General features: G+C 38.8%; 1 protein-coding gene across 19 annotated transcripts in view; it reads right to left on the reverse strand.

Moving 5' to 3' along the window:
* tacc2 (transforming, acidic coiled-coil containing protein 2) overlaps positions 1-26,637 on the reverse strand; it is a 74,490-nt gene that overhangs the window by 25,007 nt on the left and 22,846 nt on the right. For all 19 annotated transcript variants that reach the window (XM_079843260.1, XM_079843259.1, XM_079843258.1 and 16 more), the window contains 3 exons: positions 18,685-25,668; positions 17,615-18,226; positions 13,432-13,695 (listed from right to left, as the gene is read on the reverse strand). In XM_079843260.1, the coding sequence (XP_079699386.1) occupies positions 13,432-13,695; positions 17,615-18,226; positions 18,685-25,668 (7,860 nt within the window). The remainder of the gene's footprint in view (positions 1-13,431; positions 13,696-17,614; positions 18,227-18,684; positions 25,669-26,637) is intronic.

Genomic DNA, 26,637 nt, shown 5'->3' on the forward strand with positions numbered 1-26,637 from the left:
GATTGGAATGGGTAATGCTTTAATTTGATAAAGACGGAGAGCAATACAAAAAGTATACTTCTTACGAGTGTTGCAATATAACGTTTAGATTACAATATAGATTTGCATTCAAAAATAATATCATTAATATTACATTCAATATCATTCAAAGACAGATGGCATGGAGTGCATTTCAAAAGTTTTCCAGTCTTATTTTACAGCAGTGTGTTAATGACATTCGATGAGATAATTATCAGTTAATGAGCATTTCAGCCCATGTAGTGACGTTTCCACAAATCTGGCAAGCACACTGTTGCCATGGTGACAGTGCTCTCTAGACATATGCTCCTATGCGCTAGACAACGCACACACTGGCAACTTGCATTAAATCTTGGACAAAGCCTCAAATTTCCTTCTCTTTCGCATAGATCCACACATGCACAGGAAGTCTATTAGCGCACATAAAACCCATTTATTTCCTGGTATGGGAAAATAAAACGCTGATTTATTTCTGAAATGTCTGCTGAGGAAATTAGGTGGAACACTGTATCATCAAGCTTATGTTCCTCTCGGGGGCTTTAAAAAAAATGGGTTTTCCAAGTCCTATTTCAAACTCTCCTCTAGATGATGGGTATAATAATAAATATTATATATACACGCATACATTTTTATTAATGCCACTCAGACAGGAGTATTTGCAAATTGCTAGTTGTAAATTGTAAATACAGTAAATTAAAATAATCAGAATCTGCAAATCTTCAGGACCAAATATCTACTAAACAAGTAAACATCTGCTATAAACATTATAAGTTCAAATATAATGTGAAAGGCTAAAGGAGACAGAAGAGGCAAGTCATTTCAGGTGAGTTTGTCTGCTTGGAGACAGTCAGGCTTGTCTGGCACAGAACAGCACTGCTGGGTTTAGCCACAGACACTGCTGCGAGCACGACAACCCACAATGCTGTTTTAACAAAGCTAACCTGAACGAAAGGACGGCTATTAGTGGGATAGAGAGGAGAGTGATCAAGAAATTGCTCCATAAACACAACTGCTAAAATATATCAACACATCACTAACAATAGGCCTGCATTAAATCATACTATGTGTATCTAAAATCCACATTATAACCATAAATGATTTTGGGAAGAAAATAAAAGAACCTAGGCTATTGGTTAAAAAAAGGTTGTGATGTGCTCATTTTTATTCCAGAGGGTACAAAATGTACTAGAGACTGAGGTACTGGCACAGGTTGACCAAAAGAGGGAGACAAATGAAACAGTAATAGAGGGAGGGAGAGAGAGACTGGCTCTGCTCCAAATGGAATACTATAGCACACTGTGTACTGGTGTGTGCATGCTATATCCAACATAGGCCCTGTTTCCAACCCCTAGAAGTCCCTTAAAGGGATAGTTCACCTAAAAATGAAAATTCTGTCATTTACTCACACTCAAGTTGTTCCAAACCTGTATAATTTCTTTGTTCTGCTGAACACAAATGAAGATATTTTGCAGAATGTTGGTAACCAAACCATTGACTACCATAGTAGGAAAAAAATACTATGGTAGTAAATGGGCTGGGAGCCCATATCTACATGGTTATAAACATTCTTCCAAATATCTCCCTCTGTGTACAGCAGAAGACATTTATACGGGTTTGTAACAATTTGAGAGAGCGTAAATGATGACAGAATCTTTATTTTGGGGTGAACTATCCCTTTAAGTAAACTTCAATATATGTTCATTCAAAATCAGGAATGCATATCTACATATCTCAAAATTAACACTGGACATCACAGTGATTTACAAGTAGACTACTCCTTTCTTTGGTAGTTTAACACCTAGAATTTATTCAAAACTTTATTTATCTATATACAAACTGATTAAACAGTTAAATCACAGCGATATAATACAGGCATTCGAGTCATAATCCCTGGCAGCTCAATTTACAGTTACTCTCTCAGTCTGGATAAATCATTGATTCAGTTCAAGATGAGATATGATGCTTCATTCACCCAAAAATGAAAATTCGGTCATCATTTACTCTCTCAAGTTGTTCTAAACCTGTATGAATTTCTTTCTTCTGCTGAACACAAAAGAAGATATTTTGAAGAATGGGTAATCAAACAGTTAATGGGCACAATTGACCTCCATGACCGTCATGTTCAGCAGAAGATAAGAAATTCATACAAGTTTGGAATAACTTGAGGGTGAGTAAATCATTTTTGGTTGAACTATACCTTTAAATCAAGCTAACAAAGACTATATATTAATGATTGTTTATATTTCAAGTCAGAAATCCTGCAGTACCATTAAACGGTTCATACAAACTACAGGACCAAGGTTCCTCAGTAAAGAACTGCTTCCTCTCTGCAGGGATGCAGTGATGTACCAGCTTTCACCACCAGAACTATCAAATAATTCAGGCATACTCTCAATATTTTATGTGCGCTAGATCTCCTGCAGCACTGAGTTTATTTCTCTGAGAGGATTGTTCTCAGAGGATTTAAGGAGTGATGAGAGACAGGGAGAACTGGTCATAAGCATCCCCAAATGGGACGTCTCAAAGCTGAATCACCACACTGCTCATTTTGACACTAGGCTGTCAAAAGAGAGGGTGAATGTCTAATGGACCCATCACATATACTGTTGGGACAGAAGGACACATGATCGCCGGATGACAGCCCCATTTTAACATGGCATGATACTGCATGAATGACAAAATGATCCTTACAACACAACAGCACAATCTAGATAACTAGGAAGTCACTGAAGTGGTGGTTGGCCAATAGTGCAGTACATGCCCAAACAGGTACAGCATGTGCCCAGTCAAACAGTTGCGTATAGAAAAATTAAAACAAGCTACTAGCCTTTATGCCATTCGTGAAAGAAAGTGCAGGTCACATGGTTACAACCTTCACAGAGTTGAATGCTTAGCAGTGCATGAAATCTCCTGCAGTCTACATGTTTCCCAGTAGAACTGAATGTCATTGCTCATGGTATGGCTTCAGTGGTCTAAAGTGAGTAAGTACTAGTGACATTGAATTCAAGACTAGATATAGTGCTTTCCATTAAATGACCGAGAATGACAGTAATGACTGCTGAAAATTCAGCTTTGCCATCACAGGAATAAATTACTCATAATATATATACAAAAATAGAAATGATAGAAATAGAAAACAGTTTTTAAATTGTAATTATTTATATCAATTATTTTATAAATGACTCCCTAGCTCATGCTTTTTCTTCCATCAAGTTGCACTCTGTCCTGATGAGCTACTGGCAGGTCAATGAAACAAATCTAATAGTATAAAGCTTTTAGAGTTGAGGTTCAAACTCCCACGTAAACTATGCAGGTACTGTTATGTAAGAATTCTCAAAAGGGGGTTGCATAAGCCAAACTTTAGACGCTAAAAGCTATGTTAGTCATGGCTGAATGAGCAGCACTGTATGGTGCTGCTACAATACTTGTACTTAAAGCACAGGCCTCAGAGCAGGTTCAGACTTTCTCATCATCCCCAGCCGTGTTGCCTAGAGCAACAAATTCCAGGCTTTTTTGCACAAAGGTCAGTAAAAACAATAAAATAGCCATTGTGACCAAGAGGATTAGGATAAAATGCAGCAGAATGTCTTATACATTACAATATGCTTTATAAACAAAATACACATTTGGTTTATATACACTTTCAAAGGAATAGTTTGCTTTAAAAATGTATTTTGTGTCACCATTTACTCAGCTAAATCTTTATGGCATTCATGTCATTTCTTCTGTAGGACACAAAATGAACGGAATATCTGAACTGCTCTTTTCTTTACAATAAAAGTGGGGACCAGGAGCTGTCAAGCTCCAAAAAGGACTGAAAAAGCACAATAAAAGCATCATAAAACTATAGTCCATATAACTTACTTAAAGTCTACTGAAGCAAAATGAAGGCTTGGTGTGGGCAGACTGAAATTTAAGTAATTATTTGTCAAGTTTTTTTCCAATTTGGCCTTGAAAAACTTGTCAGACAGCTGTGGTCAACATTTACATTCATTATATTGAAAAGAGCAGCTTAACCCTCTGGGGTGCTTCATTTATGGGTCACACTCAGGACCTTCGGGTCAAAAATGAGAGATAAAGATAAAAAAAAAGATTTGAGTAAAATCAATTATATATATTTTTGTTCAATAATATTTTTTCTTTTCTTTTTTGGTGTTTTGAGATAATTTTATGTTTTATAATTAATATTTATGCAATAATTATGGCCCATTTTTTCCCATTGAATATAATAAAAAAAAATTATATATATATATATTATAATATATATATATATATATATATATATATATATATATATATATATATATATATATATATATATATATATATATATATATATATATATATATATATATAATTTTTTTATTAAAGCTGTATTTCATTTTAGAGTCAGCTATTTTTTTAATGAGATCGGTGCCATCCGGTGGACACATTGAGCATTTTTATCACACAATAGAACATTTTACCACTATAGAGGATCTTGCGTTTTATAAAAAAAAAGTTACAAATCGCAGCTTCATCGGAATGGTCCGAAACTTGGTGACTTTATTGGTACTTGGTATATGAACACCCAAAAAATATTGGGGACAGGATTTGAAAAGTCTAAGTGGTCGTAAAAAAAATAGTCACATTCAAAACCTTCGGGTCAAAAATGACCCCCATAGGAAATTAATGGGAAATTAGTTTTTTCGTGCATACAATCTACAAATCAGCCAGGATGCAGAAAAAAGGTCTCAACAGTGAAGGGGTGAATCTCTAAAACATCAAGAGTGCAAAACAGACAAAAAGACAAAGTCACCAAGTTTCGGAACATTCAGATGAAGCTACGATTTTTAACATTAAAAAAAAAAAACATTGGGGTCAGAAATGACCGAAGAACCCAAGAGGGTTAAACACACTACTAAATATCTTGATTTATATTCCACAGAAGAAAGAAAGAAATTTGTTTTGTTTTTTAATGATGACAGAATGTTCATTTTTGGGTGCATTATTCCTTAAGATTTACAACATGCTTTTACCACAAACCAACAAGGGGTATAGAACCCCACTCAACCTACACAAAATTGTCTATTTTTCATGGTCACTGACATTCTGCTCTTCTAAACGTCTACAACATAAATAGCCTCTCTCTCTCTCTCTCTCTCTCTCTCTATTTCCCCACCCCCTTTTCTCCAACACATCTCAGTGTTCTATTTCAGCACCATCTCTCTCATGCTCTCGGTGCTGCAGCATTAGCCTCCATCCCCCACAAAAACACACATCTCTCCCTTATTAAATACAGCCATTACTCCCCCATCCAGACGTCTGCAAAGCCCGCCAGACTGGAACGCACACATCAATATGTAGCCTTACTACCACCAACAAAATGTAAATAAACATCATGTCCGATTGTGACATCACAAAAACAATAACAATCCCCATCCTCCTTTGTGTGATTGGCGTTTCTCTGACAAACATTACTGAATGGTTATTTGTCTTCTCTTTCCACAAGCTAAAAAGAATACTCATATGCATTCAACTGAGACTTAAACCAGGTGAGCAAACCAGGTACTAGAACAACAACACCACCAGCGACGACAATGAGGTTGTCAAGAACCCCCTTCTCTTCTCCTCTGGTTCTTACTCACATGCTCTCGGGACGCTCCTGAGAGGGACAGGGGGGCTGTCCGTTCTCAGCGGACTCCACTGCTCCCATCCTCTGCTATATGATCTCCACAGGCACCCGTCGCCCTCCTCCTCCACCCCCCAACCTGCGCCTCCTGTTCCTCCACGTCTCTCGACCTGAGGGCCCTTGGGCTGGCGTCAGACACGCTGCTTTGCTGCAGTAGATCCGGAGCAGATGGCATCAGGGGCATACGGGTGACCCACACTCAGCACTCAGCATCTCTTCCTTTCGTTCTTTCTGACTCCTTCTCCGTCCCTGTCTACATTGCATTAGGAGGAGGCTGTATCTCTCTCTGTATCCTTGACAACAATAGAACAGAACTGCTAAGCCTTATGGGTAGAGATGTGGAAGGATGTGAAGACGAGTGAGCAAGAAGGGAGGGAATAAGCGATGCTCCTGCTCTCTAGCAACTCGGTCTTCTCATTGGATTGTTGTGGTGTTTGGCAAAGCGGCTGCTGGTTTTCTCCATAACCCCTCCCACTCCAACTCTCTCTCTCTCTCTCGCTCTCTCTCTACCTCCCCAGGGACCGGAGTGCTTTAAAAGATGAGCAGCTTTTCCCTGTCGATCGGAGCTCTCTTGTGGCCGATCAGTGCAGTGAACGCAAACAATAGCCGACCCCACGCCAAGCCAAAAGACACAGGTCTCTTTTTCCCACATTGTGACACAGAAACTGAGGCATGCGGTCACTCCTGTCTTTTGTTATGAAGCACCTTTCTCTGTTTCTCAGTGTTCCTATTATTTTGTTATTGCCCTAAATCACATTACCATCCCTCCCCTGTCAAAATACAGTTCTCTAAAGAAAGTTAACCCTGATGGTCTCTTATGGGTCTTCCAAACCTGTATGACTTTATTCTTCAGGACAGAATCTATTTTAAATATCGTTGGGTCCAAACAACTTTGGAACCCATTGACTTTCGATCACAAAGCACACTTCTTAAGACATCTTCAGTTCCACAGAAGAAAGAAAGTAATATGTTTTGATATGTTGTTTCAATCTTCATGATTTTTCATCATTGGATGAAAAATGTATTACAGTATAAACAGAATTTCAGCATGATAACATGCATCACACATTAAAAATGTTACGTTACTTCTGTACATAAAAATACAATGAATTTTCACATGCTACATTCTCTGATTCTCTACTTTAAATGTCTGTCAAATGGGTTCTGACGGGTTCAAAGAAACATTAAAATACTTGCCCATTAAAAAATCGACAGAGTGTGTATCTAATAGCAACATCCAATAAATCAACAAATAGAGCATAAATTAACTGCATGTGGACTTGATTTACTACTGCTCTCTCAAAGGTTTCAGATCTTTCTATTTGCTCAGGTCAAAGTTGTGATTTATCAACCCCTCTGACAACCGAAAGGGGTAATGAGAAAAAAACAGCCATCAGTCCTGATGTTCTCAAATGACTGAAACAGATATATTCAAAAATGGATATGTTGTGAAAGGGTTGGTTAGTGTGATCGGGAAAATGAAATGAGAACGAAAATGACAATGACAATGAGCATGAAAATGAAAGACAACTCAAAGAAAAGAGTTTATCAGCCTGAAGGGGAGTAGCAGCGATTCATACAGGTCGAGCTAATCCATATTGATTTACAGGATGAGACAGCAGCAGTTGTGGGAAATTGGGACATTGGTGGGGGGATCTGAAACATGAGGATTATAAATCTATTGTTCACTCATGAGAAAGCAGAACAAAGAGATTTTCACACAGATCTGCCTATTCACTTACAGAGCCTGAGGACTGGACCCAGAGTTGGGAAGGTCTTCATGCCCATGAATATGAATATGAACCTCTGAAGTAACAAATATTAGCAAAATTACGATGAACCTGAAACTCTAAGCTTGGGGCCTTTTTCTGAAAAGGGAAAGTTGGGCAGTGACTCTTCAATGAAAAAAGGGAGAAATAATGTAAAAAGCTGCATAAAAAGTGCATAAAAAAAGCAATGTCCAACACTGTGTCAAACAATTAATTATTGTAGTGATTAACTATTTATTTAAATGTATTTCTGCATTATTTTATGTCAAAAATGTTTAAAAACTTAATTTCAATAAATAGTATGTTAATATATTATCAACATACAAAAACAAAACAAAACCTGGAATACTTGCATTCTCTTCAAATCCACTGCACACCAAAACACTACCAAATCTTTTTTTTTTTAAATAATCAGAGAAAGAAAAAACTTCCACCAGTGAACAAAGGGTGCACATCGCTTGAAGGTGTTCAACAAAATCTTCTAAATGCATAATTTGTTTTCATCTCAGCAGAAACCAGGGGCTACTTTTCTCATTTTCAAGAGCAAGAGTGATGAAACAATACAGCCGAGTAGATGATAAATTACAGCAACAGCAGAGGGGGGTTTTAAAGACTTGTCACCAGTTTAATGTCTGTCTGTTTTATTCAGCTAGAAGACAGAATGACATTAAATAGCTCATTATTTTACAATAAAGGACATCTACAACAAAGCCGTGAGAGAGCGTATGTAGTGTGTACTGACAACTTCATCCCATGCTCAAGACACAGGAAACTGAAAATGAAATTTTTAAGCGGTGCAGCCACTGAAAGATATTGCAAAGGCAGTTTTTTTTAAAGATTCATAACATGGGCTTTTAGTATCTAGGTTGAACTTACAGCATCAAGTACAGGAACAAAGAGAACAAATTTAGTTATTTTTGGTCTTGGAAACATATTCATATTTACTATGACTGTCAAACCCTTAAAGGGTCATGAACTGGCTTTTTTAATTTTTTTATACTGTTGTCTGAGGTCAACTTATGACGTTTGCGTGGTTTTTACATTCAAAAACATCATAATGAATAAGTAATAGGCTATTTTCTGCCTTGGTTTTGAGGCTCTCTGAAAAACGCTCGGTTTTGATGGGCGTGCCGCACTGAAGACTTGGAAGTAAATACCCACGGCTAGGATTGGATAAGATTTGCATATTTAATGAGCTTCAGCTCCCCTCAGTACATGTGGAAATTTTTTTGAAAGCGTCTGGAGAATCGCTCACAGGGCTCGAAAAATATATTTATCAAACAAACACAATGATTCATCTCTCATCCACCCGCGATTGAATTGGAATGTTATTTTTGTATTACTTGGTCGGCCCGTTCAGTGAATATAACCGCGAAGCGAACACACACACACACACACACACACGTTTTAATCTCAATATGTCTGCAAATCCAGTCTCGACCTGTATCTTGTTTACAATCGATTTTGCGGTGAAATGAAGCAAAAAAACGTGCAATGTCTTAGCATGTGAGCTGGAACCGGCATGTGTATTGCTCGGTAACGCAACCCGTTTAGCTCCACGAGTCGGTGGGCGGGCGGGAGGTGGCACTTCTGCATTCTATGACGTCAGTGGTTGACATATTCTGAGATCTCTCGTTTTCTGGGCCTGGTGTCAATAAAAGCTTTTCTTTGACTAACAAAAAGTTTTCAGCTCCGAAACGCACAGGATATTCTTATATCACGATGAACTTTTATATATCAAAGGCTCAAAGAAAAGTTGATTTCTCAATTCATCACCCCTTTAAATCTACCACCAGTGTAACATATTGAATATATTGAGCTTGATATATTGAACTGATATATTGAGTTACATTTTGCCATGACAAAATGTGTAAATGTTTACCTAAACGTGTTTTACAAACCGGAACTATGTTTAAATACTGGAAACTCATACACTAAATCATACATACTACAAATGACCTTTAAAAGAGAAAGACAAAAGGCTGAAAAGATAAAGAAGGAACGCCCTTGGTAGTAGTTTCATTCCCCTAATGGAAGTTTTATGTTGAGATGCATCAAGCTGGCGCCTCAGGACATCAGTTTTATTGTTGCTGGATGGTGGGGGACTTCTGAAAGAAATCTCATTATGCAAATGCTGCTTTTTACACAAGATTTTAAGATTTGGTGCTCAGTGCAGAGAAGAGTGAAAAGCAGATTCATTGTTTGTGCAGATTTGTATATGCACACTTAGTATAACATAGATCTGTTTGTCACTCCTGATTTAACAGGGGTCTTGTATGAATTAGACAGTAGGGCTGCATAATTAATCGAATTTCTAATCGTGATTACAATTACGGATGCCACAATTACATAAACGTTCAAATCGTGCAATTGCAAAATAAAGTCCACTTACAATATTCTGCATGCTTAAGATGTGTTTTTTTCCCCCCTTCTTTTACAGGTTAAGGTTTTTTCCATTGTTCTAATTTTAGTTTTAGTATAACATTATAATACCATGCATATTTTTCCTTTTTTATTTAAGAAAGAAATCAAACCAATGGATAGTTGACATTTGAGGCTTAATGAAAAAAGTTATTCAGGAAGAATGTTTTCAGCTTATTTTCATATAAAATATAGCATGCAGTTGCTTCAAACAATGGTATAAAGCTATTCAAAACATCATTCAATGTAAATTGTGATAATCGTAATTAATAATCGCAATAACAAAGGGAATAATCAACCATTATTTAAATTAAATATTTGTCATAATCGTGCAGCCCTATTAGACAGTTCATTTGGTTGAACTGTACACTGTCAAAAATGTACAAATAGTGTCGGGGATACAATAGCTTGCCACACAAAGGTCCACCTCTGTGCTTTATAAATTGCTAAAGAGTGTGTATTAGTACTGATATGCACTTTGCTTTCCGTTATGGGTAGATATGATGCAAAGGTGTACCTTTGCTCTAGTTACAGTGCAGGACCGTTTATATCAAAACTGTAAGCTACAGTATATGCCACAGTATATGCCTGTTCTGATGTGTGTTCTTCAAACTGTGCTGCAGTGGGCAGCAGAGCTCAGGTCCAGTGCAGAAAGAAACACATGCACATACATGATCGCCCTCTGCTGTCTGATAGAAGAAATGCAAGCTGAGCTCATCGCCTGTCAACGTGGCTGAGTCATCCTGGTCTCTATCCAAACACTGCTCAGTTCCAGATAGATGAATAAACTTGTATGCCAATGTACACAAATGGAAATGAGTCATCTACAATAGTAGCAATGCACTGACTTTATGTCAATAATTGTATCTTAAAGCAACAGATTTTTATGCAAATGTTAGAATGAAAATATGCAATGAAGCGTCATTGCATTAGATAACAAAATAAAAAGGTGGCAAATAAGCACCCTTTTCAAGAAAAACATTTCAGTTTTAAATAATTGTTTTTAGGTACTAAAATAATAGATATACTCTTCAAAATTAAGTATTTGGACACTTTCTGAGTCTGACTGTCAAATTTATGTGGAATATATCCATGTATTCTATGTGCTGAACTACACCTGTGATTACTCTGCTAAGATATCCGTGTGAACTTGAAGGGAATTGACTTCAACCACTAAAAATCACTTTAAAGGGACAGTTTGCCCAAAAATGAAAATTATCCCATGATTTACTCACCCTCAAACTATCCTAGGTGTGTATGACATTTTTCTTTCAGACGAACACAATCAGAGTTATATTAAAAATGTCCTGGATAATCAAGCATTATAATGGCAGCATCCATCCATTATAAAAGTAATCCATACGGCTCTAAGGCCTTCTGAAGTGAATCGATGGGTTTGTGTAAGAAAAATATCCATATTTAACACCTTCCGTATTGACCTTACGGAAAAAGCGTAACTAGCGTGACGTATGACATCAGACGAAGCATAAGCATTTTTAACTGCGAGAGGCGTTACGCTTTCTTCGTAAGTTGAATACAGAAAGCAGTCTGGCGGAAGTTAGATATTTATTTTTATAAAGTTTTAAATATGGATATTTTTCTTACACAAACCCATCAATTCACTTCAAAAGGCCTTTATTAACCCCTAGAGCCATATGGATTATTTTTATAATGGATGGATGCACTTTTTGGGCTTAAAATTTTGGGCTGCCATTCACTATCGCTTTAAGGGCAGTTGGTTAGAAGTAAAATTGTCTACAATTGAGAAAAGAACCATTTGCTTGCAGATGCATTTTGTTTACTGATGTAATAACTTTTATACATTTTAAGAACTATTAAAGTGTCCAAATATTTTTTAGAACCCCTGTATTCTGCATATAAAGTGCTATGAAGATGCATACAAAGCCTAGTGCCAATAGTCTTTATGGTAAATTAATTTCTGAGCGCTACATTAATATTAATATGAATTAATACAGACACGGGAAACGCAGGGTGCATTCATTGAGGTACTCAGTGTACAGTTCTGTACATCCTGTGTGTGGCACAAATCCCTCAGGATCATCACTGCTATTATTATCAGCACAATCAACAAAACCCTCCAGACGCACAGTGATGTTACTGATATTTTAAAGTCAGATGAATTTACATAAATCTAATCAATATTCATAACTTCTCACCACATGTGAATTGTCATTCCCAAACAGGAAGGGCATAACTAGTAAATATATATATATATATATATATATATATATATATATATATATATATATATATATATATATATATATATATATATATATATATATATATATATATATATATATATATATATATATATATATATATATATATATATATATATATATATATATATATATTAGGGATGCAACAATACAGTTAGTCCACGGTTCAATACATACCTCGGTTTTTAACCACGGTTTTCGGTTCGGTTCTAATGGCTTGTCACATCAGTTTATTGTTATTCTATTCTTAGGCAACAGGAACAGCAAGAGGTTAAGGAGAAAAAAGGCTATTTTTTATTGCAATACTCTTTCTTTATTTTACTTAAAAGAATTGAAGGCCCTTACTTAAACTTAAAACTTTACTTTAAAAAAAACCCTTGTACACATTCCTAGTGTATTGTAAAATAAATATATATAAAGATTTACACTGGCAGCTCAGAGCTGTACAGCAGCATTTAAGTATGAAATGTAATAAATAAATGTAAAAATAAAACACTACATAGACTTCACTATAAAATATACATTGATTCTTATTAAAGCTACTGTATTCGTTTTTTCAGTCAAGAGCAGCGAGTGATTTTCTCTGTCTTTCGTTGTTGTATTAACATTAAACAGATAGTTTATTCAAAAATGAAAATTCTTTCATCGAGAAATGAATACAGGTTTGGAACAGTATTAGAGTGAGTAAATAATGACATAATTTTAGAGGTGAACTGTCACTTTGAGGACAGCGTGTTCACTACTGCACTGCTGTCAATTTAAGACCTGCGTGCATCTAATATACAGACACACGCAATTTTACTTTCACTTTAGACATAACCGACTGTGTTTATGTTAACCCTGTGTGTATTTGACAGTATTATTAGCGCAGTAAGACGACTACTTAGTTCAGTAATCACGTGTTCGACAGGCGTTTAGTGCGCGCGCTCGGAAAAGCGCATGTTAAATCTGCGCACGCGAATGAGCCGGCAAGGCTTTAAAACGCATGCAAATAATGCACTTTTTTGATTGTGACTATCTATAGTGTTCCGTGAGTATAACTCTCAACCACTAACGTGTGATGTGAATGTATGTCGCGTTATTCAGTAGGCTATTGGAATGGAGGCAAATCATAGAATTTGTAGAAAAATAATTATTTAAATGAAAAAACGCAATTCACAAGCGCGTATTGAACCGTGAATGCCGTACCGAACGGTTCAATATTATATTGAGAATTGTGGCATCCCTAATATATTATATATATATATATATACACATACACACACTCTTTTAAAGAAGAAAACATACTAGGTAAATGATTATATCCTACCTTGCTGAAGGTTCAGAGTGCTGCAGTTGGATTTGAGGAGGCAGAGGGGCAGCAGGGGGAGTCTCGGGTAGATCAGAAGGAGCAGGAGGAAAGGTCTGGGGCTCAGGGAGTGCCCTGTCTGGAGGGGTAGGGGGTGGTGTGGGGAACTCGACTGTGTCCTGTAGCAGGTGGGCAGGGAGGGCAGGAGCAATGCTGTGCTGTGGTGGGGGTGATGAGGGAGAGGGGACAGGCTCACTCCACTCAGCAGCTTTTATCAGAGGGAACCTGAACAACACACACATTTTCAAACATTAACACCACAAATACGGCAAACACACACAGGGCAGGGTAAGGAGAGAAGCAGTGTCACCTATAAAATGGTTAATGTAAGAACCATTATTATAGTATAATAGCAGCAATAAGATGATCTCACATCTCAGACATCAACGAAGCAAGATTTAAAATATATATATTTATTTATTTATTAATTATTGTTAATATATCATAATTTTTAAACAATTACTCCCACAATTTAACAAAATTCAAAAATGAAATAGTAAAATGTAAAAAATAAAAATAAAACACTACCATTTAAAAGTTTAGTGTCAGTTTTTTTTTTTTTTTTTTACTTTTACTAAACAAGGATGCATTAATTTAAACAAAATTAACAGTAAAGACATTTTTAATGATACAACAGATTTCTATTTCAAATATGTTTATTTGAATATCTTTATATTAACTTTCTATTCATTCATCAGTTTAGGGTTAGGGTTAGGGTGAAGGTGATTTTAAGCAGCACAACTGTTTTCAGTGTGACACTAAAGACTGGAGTAATGGCAGCTGAAAATTCAGCTTTGTCATCATGGGGATAAGCTACATTTTGAAAATATAATAAAACAGAAAGTTATTTTAAACTGCAATAATATTTCACAATATTACTATTTTTACTGTCTATCTAGCATTTATTTATTTATATAATAATTATATATTTATATAATAATTATAATTATCATATTTGTCATAATTATATATAGAGAGAGATAATTGTTCATAGTATACAATAATGAATCACAATGTTATTATATAACTCCTAACAAATCACCCTACTGCACTCTTGGCAGGGAAAAATGGCAATAGCTGAGCAATATCACAAACAAAATCTAATCCAACAGGCAGAGCAGCAGACAGCCCTTCAGCTGCTCCCATCAAGGGGTGTGCCTCATGTCACATACTAAAAATACAACTTACTCCAACACACTGCCTAAACAACTGCACATAGCTATCCTTTTAGAAACAGTTGTAGACATTTAGCAGAATTGCCCTCTAATCAGGCCTACTCTATGTACTCATAAAAGTATTATGATCATCTCCTGCTTTTGCTTTAGCCGGATAGTGGGAGATTGCATGTTAGACATGATAACCACAAACCACAACTTTAATGTACACAACAAGGTTTCTAATGCACCAGACTTAATAGCACAAACACACAATCTAATCTCCCAGGAGCAGCTGTGTCCATAGGAATGGGTCCAGACTGGGATTTAATAGCAAACAGACTGCAGAAAATAAAGGCAGCAGGGGGGAGTTGGTGTTTTACCAGCCATAAAAATAACAGCGTCACTACTGTTAGCGTAGCTGCCATTCAGCCTTACAGTCGTATATGCTAACACTCCATCAAACTGACTGACAGCTATATTTAAGGCATAATTAGACAAGTACAGCATTGTTAGGTGGTTCTCTTTTAATAATTGCAATTATTAGGGCCTATTGTCTATTATTTTGACTAAGTGCCTCTTTTCAATGCTTCCCTAAAATAATTGTTTCATTAACTCAAAATAATGGCCAACACTTGTTGCCTTGGTAACTGTTGCTTAGCTTTTGTCATGCATCTCAAAGTTTCCAAGACAACCCCTACCTCCCTACCTCTCTCTCGGGAGCTATTGCATCCACACAGAAACATTTATTCACTAAGATGTAAAATTACAAGTGGATTTAAAATAGATTGAATTGAATCCTCAAATGTGGAATAAGGAACAAGCCATCCAAATTACATGGAACAGTTTGGAAATTACATATTCCGCTGCCCTACATAAAACGTGTGAAAATTGGAAACACAGAATCCTGTTATATGTGACCTATTTGGTAACTGTATGGTAGGGACTATAAAAATTAGCATGCGCTCTCAAATAAACTTAAACTTACATTCTAATTCAATACAAATGCAGTCAGCAGGACATTATAATAATTTTATAACATTGCTTTTTCCATTCAGCTGTTGAGGCTCTAGTAGCAAGATTTGCAGGTTCTATAACTACAGAAAATAAACAAGCTCTCTAGTTTCCTCTGAAGGGTATAGGGTTTAGGGTATAGGGTCTAACTCTATTTGTTTGTTGGCAGAGTTATCTTAACAAGATAATATTAGCTTGTAGATGTGGAAAGTTGGTTGCTAGCCTAAAACATTCAAAAACCTTCAAGCTATAGTTGTGCACTTTAATTCCTTTATATACAAACCCTCAAAAGCCACAAACACCATCAAAACACCATCTTTGAGCATCCCAAAATTAAATAAAGTAAATTCCCATGCCACAAACGATACGTATTATAGCATTTTATCGGCTCAAGTCTAAAAGCAGTTCTAGCAGTGACACAAGGTCTTTACAGATGTTTATCTCACATTACCAAGAGCAAAGGTATCTGCAACCATAAAGTCCTGTGTAATCTGCTTCATTCCTTACAATAACGGAATTTAACCTTCTGTCAACACAGAGCAAATCATTATCATCAGTTGTCTGACGCTGTCAAAACAAAGCTTGAGCAAACCAGCAAATTTGAAAGTCAAAAAGAGAGAGACTTCACAACACACTTCCTTATTCCCTCCCTGTCTTCCTACTGTCCCTCCCCCATATATCCAGTGAGATCATCACAAGCCCTCTGTAATTAGCATCGCTCCAAATACCCATAAGGCTGTATTTTCCAGCAACTTCCACTATTAGTCAAATCAAAAGAGAAAAACTTAATTTTAAACAGCAAAGGACAGTATAAAACTCACCCGAGATCAGCACCCAAAGTAGTGTGGCTATTCTTTTAGGCAAGCCACTCAAAATTCCTCAGGCAGCCACTTTACACTCCCTCTCTCTTTCATTTCTCCCCCTCACTCCCCTTTCTCTCAGTCTCTTGTGAGTATCTATCTATCTATCTATCTATCTATCTATCTATCTATCTATCTATCTATCTATCTATCTATCTATCTATCTATCTATCTATCTATCTATCTATCTATCTATCTATCTATCTATCTATCTATCTATCTATCTATCTATCTATCTATCTATTCACACTGAGTAATAATCTCAACTGGAGCTGCCCTGAACGATGGCTTTTGTTCCAGACAGACAGACCTCTTGGTATGACCTCATGTGAGGGCGTTGGTGCAAATAGCAAACACATATGCATGCTTTAGCAAGACATGTGCACGCACACACACATACTGACAGATACAGGCAAAATTCCTTTATTCCACACATCTGTGACATGTAACAAAGAGTGGGGCGCTCACGGATACTGGGGCAAATGCACACAGTCAAAGTTTGTCTCCCTTCTTTCCCCTCATTTTCACGCCCTATCACTTTGTCCACCACTCTCTCTTTCCTTTTATCTTTCTGTCACTCTGGCTCCCACGTGTCTTTCTAAATGAGGTGCCAGGCTAAAATCTTTGACTGACAAGCACCAAGTGCTCCACTTTCATCTGTTATGGCTACTGCAACAGAGCAGATATAGAATGAAGAGAGGGAGTAGGGGGTAAAAACTAAATGAGACAGAACAAGAAAAGTCACCTGAAGGTAGCTAAGTGCGATGCTCACTGATGTTAAACCTGTTCTTTAAAGAGAATTCAACAAATAGGTCTTGAACACCCACATAGCAATATGGTTAAGTTAAGCAATGAAATAGACAAAATCCATCACACAATTTCCAATTTGGTCCATCCAGAAAAACATCAAACAAACATTTAAAACAAAAAAACAAAAAGTCATGCCCCCAAATGCACGGCATGACCCTTCTATCAAAAATGTTATTAACTGGACCTAAACAGAATTATTTTTGCATCCTGAAATAGCCATCATTCAAAGGAGATTTCTGTGTGGTTTGTAGCAGTTGATTCAATGAAACCAATGAAAGTGCATAAGGATTATTTATGAGGCCTCACCTGCAGTCTTCTTGTTCTTCTGGCTGCTCAGTAATAGGGGGTAAATTCTCCTCAGGCGCAGGGGGGAAACTCTCCTCGGGCACAGGGGAGAAACTTTCTTCAGGCGCAGGGGGGAAACTTTCTTCAGGCGCAGGGGGGAAACTTTCTTCAAGCGCAGGGGGGAAACTTTCTTCAGGCGCAGGGGGGAAACTCTCTTCAGGCGCAGGGGGGAAACTTTCTTCAGGCGCAGGGGGGAAACTTTTTTCAGGCGCAGGGGGGAACCTTTCTTCAGGCGCAGGGGGGAAACTTTCTTCAGGCGCAGGGGGGAAACTCTCCTCAGGTGCAGGGGGGAAACTCTCCTCAGGTGCAGTGGGGAAACTCTCCTTAGGCGCAGGGGGGAAACTCTCCTCAGGTTCAGGGGGGAAACTCTCCTCAGGTTCAGGGGGGAAACTCTCCTCAGGTGCAGGGGGGAAACTCTCCTCAGGTGCAGGGGGGAAACTCTCCTTAAGGGCAGGGGGGAAACTCTCCTTAGGCGCAGGGGGGAAAATCTCCTCAGGAGCAGGTGAAAAAAATTCCTCAGTTGGGGTTTGGAATTCTAGTTCAGCCTGAGGCGAACTGAGGGTCTCAAATGGTCTGGAAAGAAAAATAGAAAGAGCAGATTAATAAATTATGCTTACGGTTTGTCTCAATTCAAACGTCTTATAGCCTGTATGCATGCAAGTCTACGTGTCGTGCTCAAATATGAGAATCCCAGTGTGTGTTTGTGCGTGGGTATGAAAGGAGTCTTTCTTGCCATAAAGGGCACGAGTTGATGTCACTGTTGAGGTCACTCTCAGGAGATAATGGGCGTTAGCACTTGTACTTGGCTCCATTTTTACACAAAAAAACATCACACAATCATAAAACATATATGTTGATATTCAAGGCCAGGTTCTGTGATACATTGTTCTTAATAAATCCTTCAATATGTATCTGTGCATGTGTGTCAATGAAAACACAACATTTCTTTTGACATTTCTGTGAGTGCAACAAAGTCACTTTCCCTCACGGTCTATTATTTTAAAAAACAACCACATCAATTTGAAAAGTACCTGTTTTCTGTAGCTCCACAGGTAGTCTCATCTCTGTGCTCTGGAATGATCTGAGACATGGAGGCTGCCTCCTTCAGAGCTCTGAGCCAATCAGAACTTTCAGAAGAGTTGACTGACCTCTCAGGTACAAAGGCTACACTTAGACCTTGTCTGTCTGAACTGTCTTTAGCCTGTGATACCTGTACTGTTCCTGGGTCTGAACCCAGCAACACGTATGCAGCTTCTGACACCTTGCTGACTTCCTCCTCACTAGCTTCACTGTAAACATTCTGTATTGCCTTTTCAGTTAGAAGTGATTCTATGTCTCCACAATAGCTATCTGCTATGTCAGGATTTTGCTTGCTGTTACTTTTAGATGTATCTGTGGCAGTTTCAAATAAAGTTTGGATAAAAGACTTGGTAGGCTGCTGACTAGACTGTTGATTGACTGTGAGAAGGGGCTGGAGGGTATCCTGGGGGTCAGTCACCAAGTATACAGCAGTCTCAGGGTATGACAATGACATAGCCTTTTTCATTTCAATCAGTGTCCCCTCAATGACTTCTTCTATTGGTTTGTCTACATTACTGACTATTTCTTCATCAGGGGAAGATAAAGAGTGCTCCTCCAACTTGCTTTTCTTTTCTTTGGATATGCTTTCTTTTACTACAGACTCTGAAGACTTAGGGTCAGCCCTTTTGGACATTTCTGTGCATTCTTCTTCAATGGAGATATTCTCTTCTTCATCCTCTATCTGTTTACCTATCTCTTCTTGAATTCCTTCTGGTTGTTGTCTGTAATTTAAAACGGTGTCTTCTGCTTTCATAGTACTTATTGTGTTTTCAATGCCTGAACAAGTTCTTACATGTAACAGTGTGAGCTGCTGTTCAGAACACTGTGTATCCTGCTCCTCTGTGTTTTGGGTAGCGTCTGGGAATTGCTCTGACAAATGCTTATTAAGCTGCTCTATTCTCCAGGCAGCTGTCTCAGATTGGTGAGTGGAATTAGGAGCGTTGGACTCTACTGCATCTTTAGAGGCATGATCCACACTTATCTCTTTTTCCTCTTTAATACTTTCCTGGAGCACAGAGGCAGAAAAAGTGGATGTGGTGGAGAGCTGCCCATCAGAGGGCTGAAAACGTAACTCTTTCGCTTCCTGTTGGGAAGGTCCTGCAGTAGACATCTGTGCATCATCACTCATTGAATTAGGTCTGATCTCAGTGTTTCCAATGTCTCCAGGGGTAACAGAACCAAAATATGTCTCATTTGTTTTTAGCCCTGCTTCATGGTGTGAGAGGCTGGGAAGCACAGAGAACCCACTTGATTGGTTTATAAGAAGTTCTGAGTCTTCCTTGGTGTCAAGGATTTCATCCCACACATTTCCATGCTCGTCCACACTACTCTGTGATTTGGTACATTCTGCATGTTTACTCACACTTTCCTGTGATGCTGAGATGTAAGGCTCTTTTGCCTCGGTAGACTCTATAACCTCTATGACTTCTGACGTTTCAGAAGCTGACAATGCCGTTACAGACAAGTTGGGAGGTGACTGTGTTTGAATTTCACTTGAAGTATTTTCAACACAAACAGGAAAATTCCCACCTCTAAGATCTATTGTTTGTATACTCAGCTCTTTATTCTGTGGACATACATTGTACACAGCAACATCTTTGTCATTGCCCCCCACCAGTATGGCACTGTCTAGTGTGCTGCTTAGGGAACTATGAGCCTCTGCACTACAATACACCATCACTTTCTCTTGTGTATCACTTGCCTCAGCATCTGCATGAGTATTGGTCTCAGCATTTTCTAAACCATTGCTTTTACCCACACTTAAGACTGCTTCTGGGGCATTCATAAACGTCTGTTGCTGCTGAAGTTCTTGGGATTGTGAAAATGCCAAATCTGACTGGCTCAAGGCCCTTAGATCTTGTGTGTGGTCTCTTTCAGGAAAAGCATTCACCACGGCAGACAGGGTCTGATCAATGACTGGAAGAGATTTTTCAGTTGGTGCACCTCTACAACCCACAGCCTCTTCTATAATCCCTTTGGAGGTTAAACCAGGCTCAGGCAAAAGACTAGACTGCAATTTTTCTCTTGGAATGGTTTCATTTAATAATCTTTCTTCTCCTGATAGCTTGAAGAGATTTATTAATGTCTGGTTCTCTTCTTGTGTTTGATCAATATTTTCTTTTTCAGCAGTCTTATCCTGTTCTTCAGAGGTATTTGTCCTTTCTTTGCTGTCCTTTTCTGTAATGGATTTTACATTGTGCCTCTCATTTTCTTTCACACACTCCTTGTTTTGCCCTCCTCCAATCACCTGCCTGAATCCATCGGATAGATCTTTATCATTTCTTACATTGTCTAAAGACACATGTTGAACAGGTTCTTCAGTCAGAAATGTATTGAGGTTGTGCATCTGGAGGGAATCACATTTGATGTCATCATTAGGACTTTGTACTGTCAAAGCAGATTGAGAATGAAGTATCTCATCAGCACAAGATGCTTCAGAGGTATTTGTTTCTACTCTGCTGTCCTGCTCTCTAAAAGCAGTTTCTTCTTGTTTCTTTCTTTCGTCCTGAATCCCATTTTTCTGTTCATTTCCTTCTTCCTGAGAGGCACTAGTTTCATTTTTTGCACTGGATCTTTCTTCAGTTTCCTTCACGCACTCTTTGTTCTGCTCTTCACCTTTCACCAGCTTGAATCTTTCGGATTTGTCTTTATCAATTAACTCAATGTGTGTTGTAACATTTGTAGGTACATTGTAAAAATCATTTTCATGTTTAGGATTGACATGTCCTTCTCCCTTCCCTTTTTGACCAATAGTCGATTCTACAGTGCCCTTAGATGCTTCATTCTCTTTTATCTTTGCATTTCCAACAATATCTGGGTTTTTTGAGACTATCGGGGAACAACCTGCCTGTTCTGGTCTGTCAGTTGTGAGCAGAAGAGGCCCAGACGATGCTGCGATTTCCTGTGTGGAGACACTAACAGTGTAGGGCAGATCATCTGCATTTCGTTTCCTTAACATGTCTTCATTTGCATCTGATTGTTGATTGGTTTTGTCTGCAATATTATTTACAACCTCTGTGTCAGACACACACACACGGTTCACAATGCAATGCTCCCCGGTTCCTGCTACAGTAATATCACAGTCATTAATGGACTCAGAGTGACTCAGCATCGGGCCTGGAGCCTTTAGTACAATGACAGACACATCTCTAGCATCACTGTTAGTGCATTGTTTGCTGGTTGAGGAAAGAGCACTTTGTCCTGGTACTATAGCTTCCGCTGCAGGAAGAGAGGGGACTGTTGTGTCTCCAGTATCTGCTGCATCACTTTTCATTATTTCACAAATAAATTGTGATTCTGTCTGATAGGGAAGCACATCTGCACACTTATCTGCTTTTGACAGGAATGGTATCTCTGAGGTTGTAGTAGGCTGCTCGGTGTTGGATGTCATGTCTGGTTGAGTGCAAGGACACATGCTGTCTGTGTCTGTGGCTGCTGCTGCTGCTGGAGACATGGAGCTGGTTTTTACCAGCGACTCCTCTTGTGTGTATTTTTCTGGCTTTGACTCATGCTCTCGACTGTCATTCACAAGATTCTTTGAATTACCTGGACATGTTACTTCTATGTCACCTGCTTCAGGTAAACCACATCCATTTGATTTATGAGTCTCTTCATTCAGCCTTTCCTTGCTGCCAAGTGGTACTTCTATATGTGTCTGTTCAACTTCTTCAGACACAACAATATCAGCCTGCTCACTATTCACGTTATGACCCTCTTTTAGAGAAACATCCTGTAGTAAAACACTATTCTTCTCAGTGGAGGCTGACTCATCTGTATGATTTGGACTGATCTGAGTAACATTCAAAGACTCTTTATATTCTTGGTTCTGTTTAATTGCTTCAGTTTCTTCCAGAATTTCATTAACCACATCCTTTGTTTCACTGGTGGCCTCGCCTGCAGCTGACAGTGATGAAAATATAACAGGATTTTCCTTGTTAACATCAGTTTCATCTGTCACTTTTCCACTTTCTTCACAACCACCCATATTTGCATTAACATTTTCTTCAAGTTTTACAGAAGTCTCACCCTGCTCTTGAGATGTGCTGGTCGTTTCTCTGCAGTCCATTGACTCTTTACATGTCATTTCCACTTGTTCCACTTTTTCTCGCTGCTTCCCATTTCTTTCCTCTTTACCTCCTTCCTCAAAAGCAGCAGGTTCTTTTCTTGCACTGGATTCTTCCTTTTCTATTTCTGGTTTGTTGATGGTGAGAAAACCTTTAAAGTTGAAGCTAGTCTCTTTTACTGGATGTCGTAGACTTTCAAATACCATCAGCGGAGGCAGAGAGGCACATTCAGTCATTTGGCCTTTCAATCCTGTATCCTTTTCTTCCTCAATAGAGCTCTGCATACCTTTTGGCGACATACGCCCTTCCACTTTTGTACAACTTTCAGCGATATCCCTCATGTTCACTTGTAGCTTAGTTGATTGAGCTGTGTCTTCACTTGAAGGAGTCGTTTCTTGGTTTTGTTGCTGTGTTTCTGTCTTGATGGATGTGTCACAGTTGGTGGTTCTAGTTTGTGAAGAGCTCTGTACCTGTTGATTGTTGGCTTGTGCAGCGAGGCATTCGTTTTCCGAAGAAACCGCTGGTAGAAATGATTGATCACTGCCTAGCAATTCTGCTTCTGATGCACTTGGGCTTGGATTCAGATTAGCCTCTTCCTCTCTCTGCGCTTCTGTCTCTGTAGAATTTATGTGAGAAAGAGGAGGGGGTGGGCTGATGGAGACGCAGTCGTTTATTCTGTTGATAGCCAGAGAAAACGGGGCTGTGCCTGCTGTGACAGGAAGGATGAGGTCACTCTCGTCTTGTGTCGCCGCTAGTGATGCTGTGATGCAGCGGGATGGACACGTCTCGGTTGCTGCCTCTGTCTGTGACACCTTGCCGGCATGTGCTGCGTTCTGTGCTCCTCCTTCGCTTGTCTCTTTCCCCTCCTCGTCACTCTCTCCTTTTCTCTTCTTTGATCGGGAACTCTCCCCCTTCCACTCACATGTTCCAAGGACGGCTGAAGAGGAATAGGTGACCAGAGCTTTGTCCTCTGTGCCGACCGTGCCTGTATCCTTGTTTCCGGCTGAGGAGAGTGCGACCGGCAGACCCCCTCCCTTCTCCTCACTCTCTGTCGAGTTGTGTGGAATTTTGTTGCCACAGCTCTCCTCAGTCGCCTCCTCTTTCTGAACAGGTGAGCAATTAATCTTTGGAAAAATTACTGTGGTGCATTGTTGTCCCTGTTCAGCTGTAATTTCAGTTAATGTTCCCAGTGAGCTTGGAGACTCGTCCACTTCCAGCACTGCCGATTCTCTCTCTGCTGCTTGTAATATTATTGCGTCCGCATCATTTCTCTTCTTCTCTCCCTCGCTTTCTATCATTTCTGGCATCGTGGGTGTTGTTGGTAGCAATGTGGAGGCAGCGGACTCTGCTGAAGCCTGTTCAAGGGCACTCTCTTCCTCCTCCTCTTCGGCAACGGCTCGGCTCAGAGAGTGTGAATTCCCCCACAGTGCTGCGTGTGTGCCAGCTCCACTGCCTAAAGGAGGTCCATTCTCCGGCTCCAGTGGACATGTCTCTAAGTCATATCTCCCTTTGGGCTCATGTTCAGAGGCTGTTTTAGCTTGGCAGAAATCAATCACAACAGCAGATGCATCAGACACATTTTTCTCATGTTTTACTTCCCCTGTCGTACAGTGGTTGTGGTGTATGGTTTCACCTTCTGATATTGATTTGTAGGGTCCATCTGTCTGATCCTGGTCATCATGTTGCTCAGGCCCCTGTGGAGAGTGCAGTTTCAGGGCAGTTGTGGCCTCAGCCAGGGAAAAATGAGCTTGGTGAGCCTTGGGTTCTGGAGGTGGGGAGCAGATCAATTGTTTACCCTCAGGACTCAGCTGTTCTGCGAGTCCTAATTCCAGTCTTTGATGCTCAAGGCTTGATCCTACTTTTGTGTTTGTTTCTATCTCTCCACTTTTCTGCTGCTGTGTCCCTGACTCCACCTGTTTTTGTGTGTTTGGTTGTTCGCTTATTTTAGCTTCTGAGTGTAATGTGTGACCAGCATGTTTATCCGTATGTGGGGATCGGCATGCCAGTAAATCACTAATTAACTGGCTATGCATCTCTATTTTCTTTCTGTTTGAATTCTGAATCATCTGTGTAGCTTTTGCAGAACTAATGACTTCTTCGATCGCAGGATTTAACTCTTGATTTACTCCGGTTTCTCTCTGGGTTGTAACATTTATTTTGTTTTCATCTTGTGTGCTCTCACCTTCCAGGGTGTATTTTGAAGAGCAGATGTCTTGTATTGATTGATCCTGGGTAAGTATTTCCTTTGCTGCATCAATCTCTGATGTCGTTTTTGTACCGGTCCATATGCTATGTGTTGTTTGTTGACCAGCTATGTTTTCAGCTGTGTCTATTTTTGTCTCTATCTTTGAATTTGTTTGCTGTTCTGCCTCTGACAGCTGGCTAGCTTCCTCATTGTGGTTTTCGGTTATATCCTTGATGTTTTTGACATCCTTATCTCCAGCTGTACACGTAGTTTGCTTTTTTCCAAGAACATAATCTCTGAAGTGAAACCCCCCGTCTTCACCTGCTGAGGAGTCATTTTTGTGTGCTCTGTTTCCATGGCAACCTCCATGAAATTTGACAGGTTTTTGTGAAGATGAACCAAAATCCTTTATGTCTTCAGACTTCTCAGTTTGTTCATTTTTCTCGTCATTTTCAGGCAGGGCTAAAGAGAAACACCTGCCCAGATCACCTGCAGTCCATGTGTCTGCATGGGAGGTTATGCCAAGCGCGGTCATTTCATCCTCACATTCCTTTAAAGCTTCCTGGAGTTCATAATCCACCTGGGCAGCCAAAGGATTGAGGGATGGAACATCTTGCTGAGGTGTGCTAGACAAGTGGTTCTGGGTTGGCGATGCGGTCTCAGTAGAAACTTGGTCACCATCATAGCTAACAGCGTTCACCAAAAAAAGAGACATTAGGATAAATCTGCTCTGAGATACATTCAGTTGTTCATTCCATACCAAGCCAAAGCACTCCACTCCACCTCATGCCAGAGACAGAATAAGAGTTCATGCATGGGCACAACTAAGTGCTTTAAAAGCATAAGAAACTAAACACACACACACACACACACACACACACACACACACACACACACACACACACACACACACACACTGCAAAACATTTTTATCTTAAAACTAGGCAAATTTACTTGAGAAGCAAAATTGCATAAGATAATAAGAATATTTTTCTAATTAAGCTTATATTTCTTATCAAAATAGCATATTGTTTTTTAACATAAAATGTAGTGAATTAGTTTATTGAAAAGGTTTTTTTATCATAAGCAATTTTGCTTTTCAAGTAAATGTATCTTATTTTAAGTATTTTCGATAATAAGTTGATTACAAAAAAATATTGCTTAAAAAAAAGGATTTTTTTCAGTGCACACATCACTAAAACTATTTTTCATAAACCACTTTATTTCAACTTTATAAATCACTAGCAATCATGTGCAATTTTCATTGAGATTATAATCAAGATGCTGAAATCTTTTTGAAAATTTTGAAATAAGAGTGTTCGCTGAGTAAAAGTTTTTATAGAAGTCATAGCCTGCCCTAAAGTCTTATTTATGTGGCAGAAAAATACTGTTTTATATCAAGGATAATGCATCAATGCTTTTAGTGTAGCGCAATTAGTGTAATTGGCTACCTATACGCATGATAGAAGAGCACCAGCCAAAAAAAAAACAGCAAAATGCTTCCAACAACCTTATTACGGCAGACATTATACAGCCTGGTGAATCACTGTGACTACATCACAATTCAAGAGCTGAAACAGTCAGTGACTAACATCCCAATAAAGTAGCTACAGCTGATCTAATATGACAACGATGCTTCCTCCACACTGCCTGTC

Source organism: Gobio gobio (assembly GCF_949357685.1).
Source record: "Gobio gobio genome assembly, chromosome: 18".
Lineage (NCBI taxonomy): Eukaryota > Metazoa > Chordata > Actinopteri > Cypriniformes > Gobionidae > Gobio > Gobio gobio.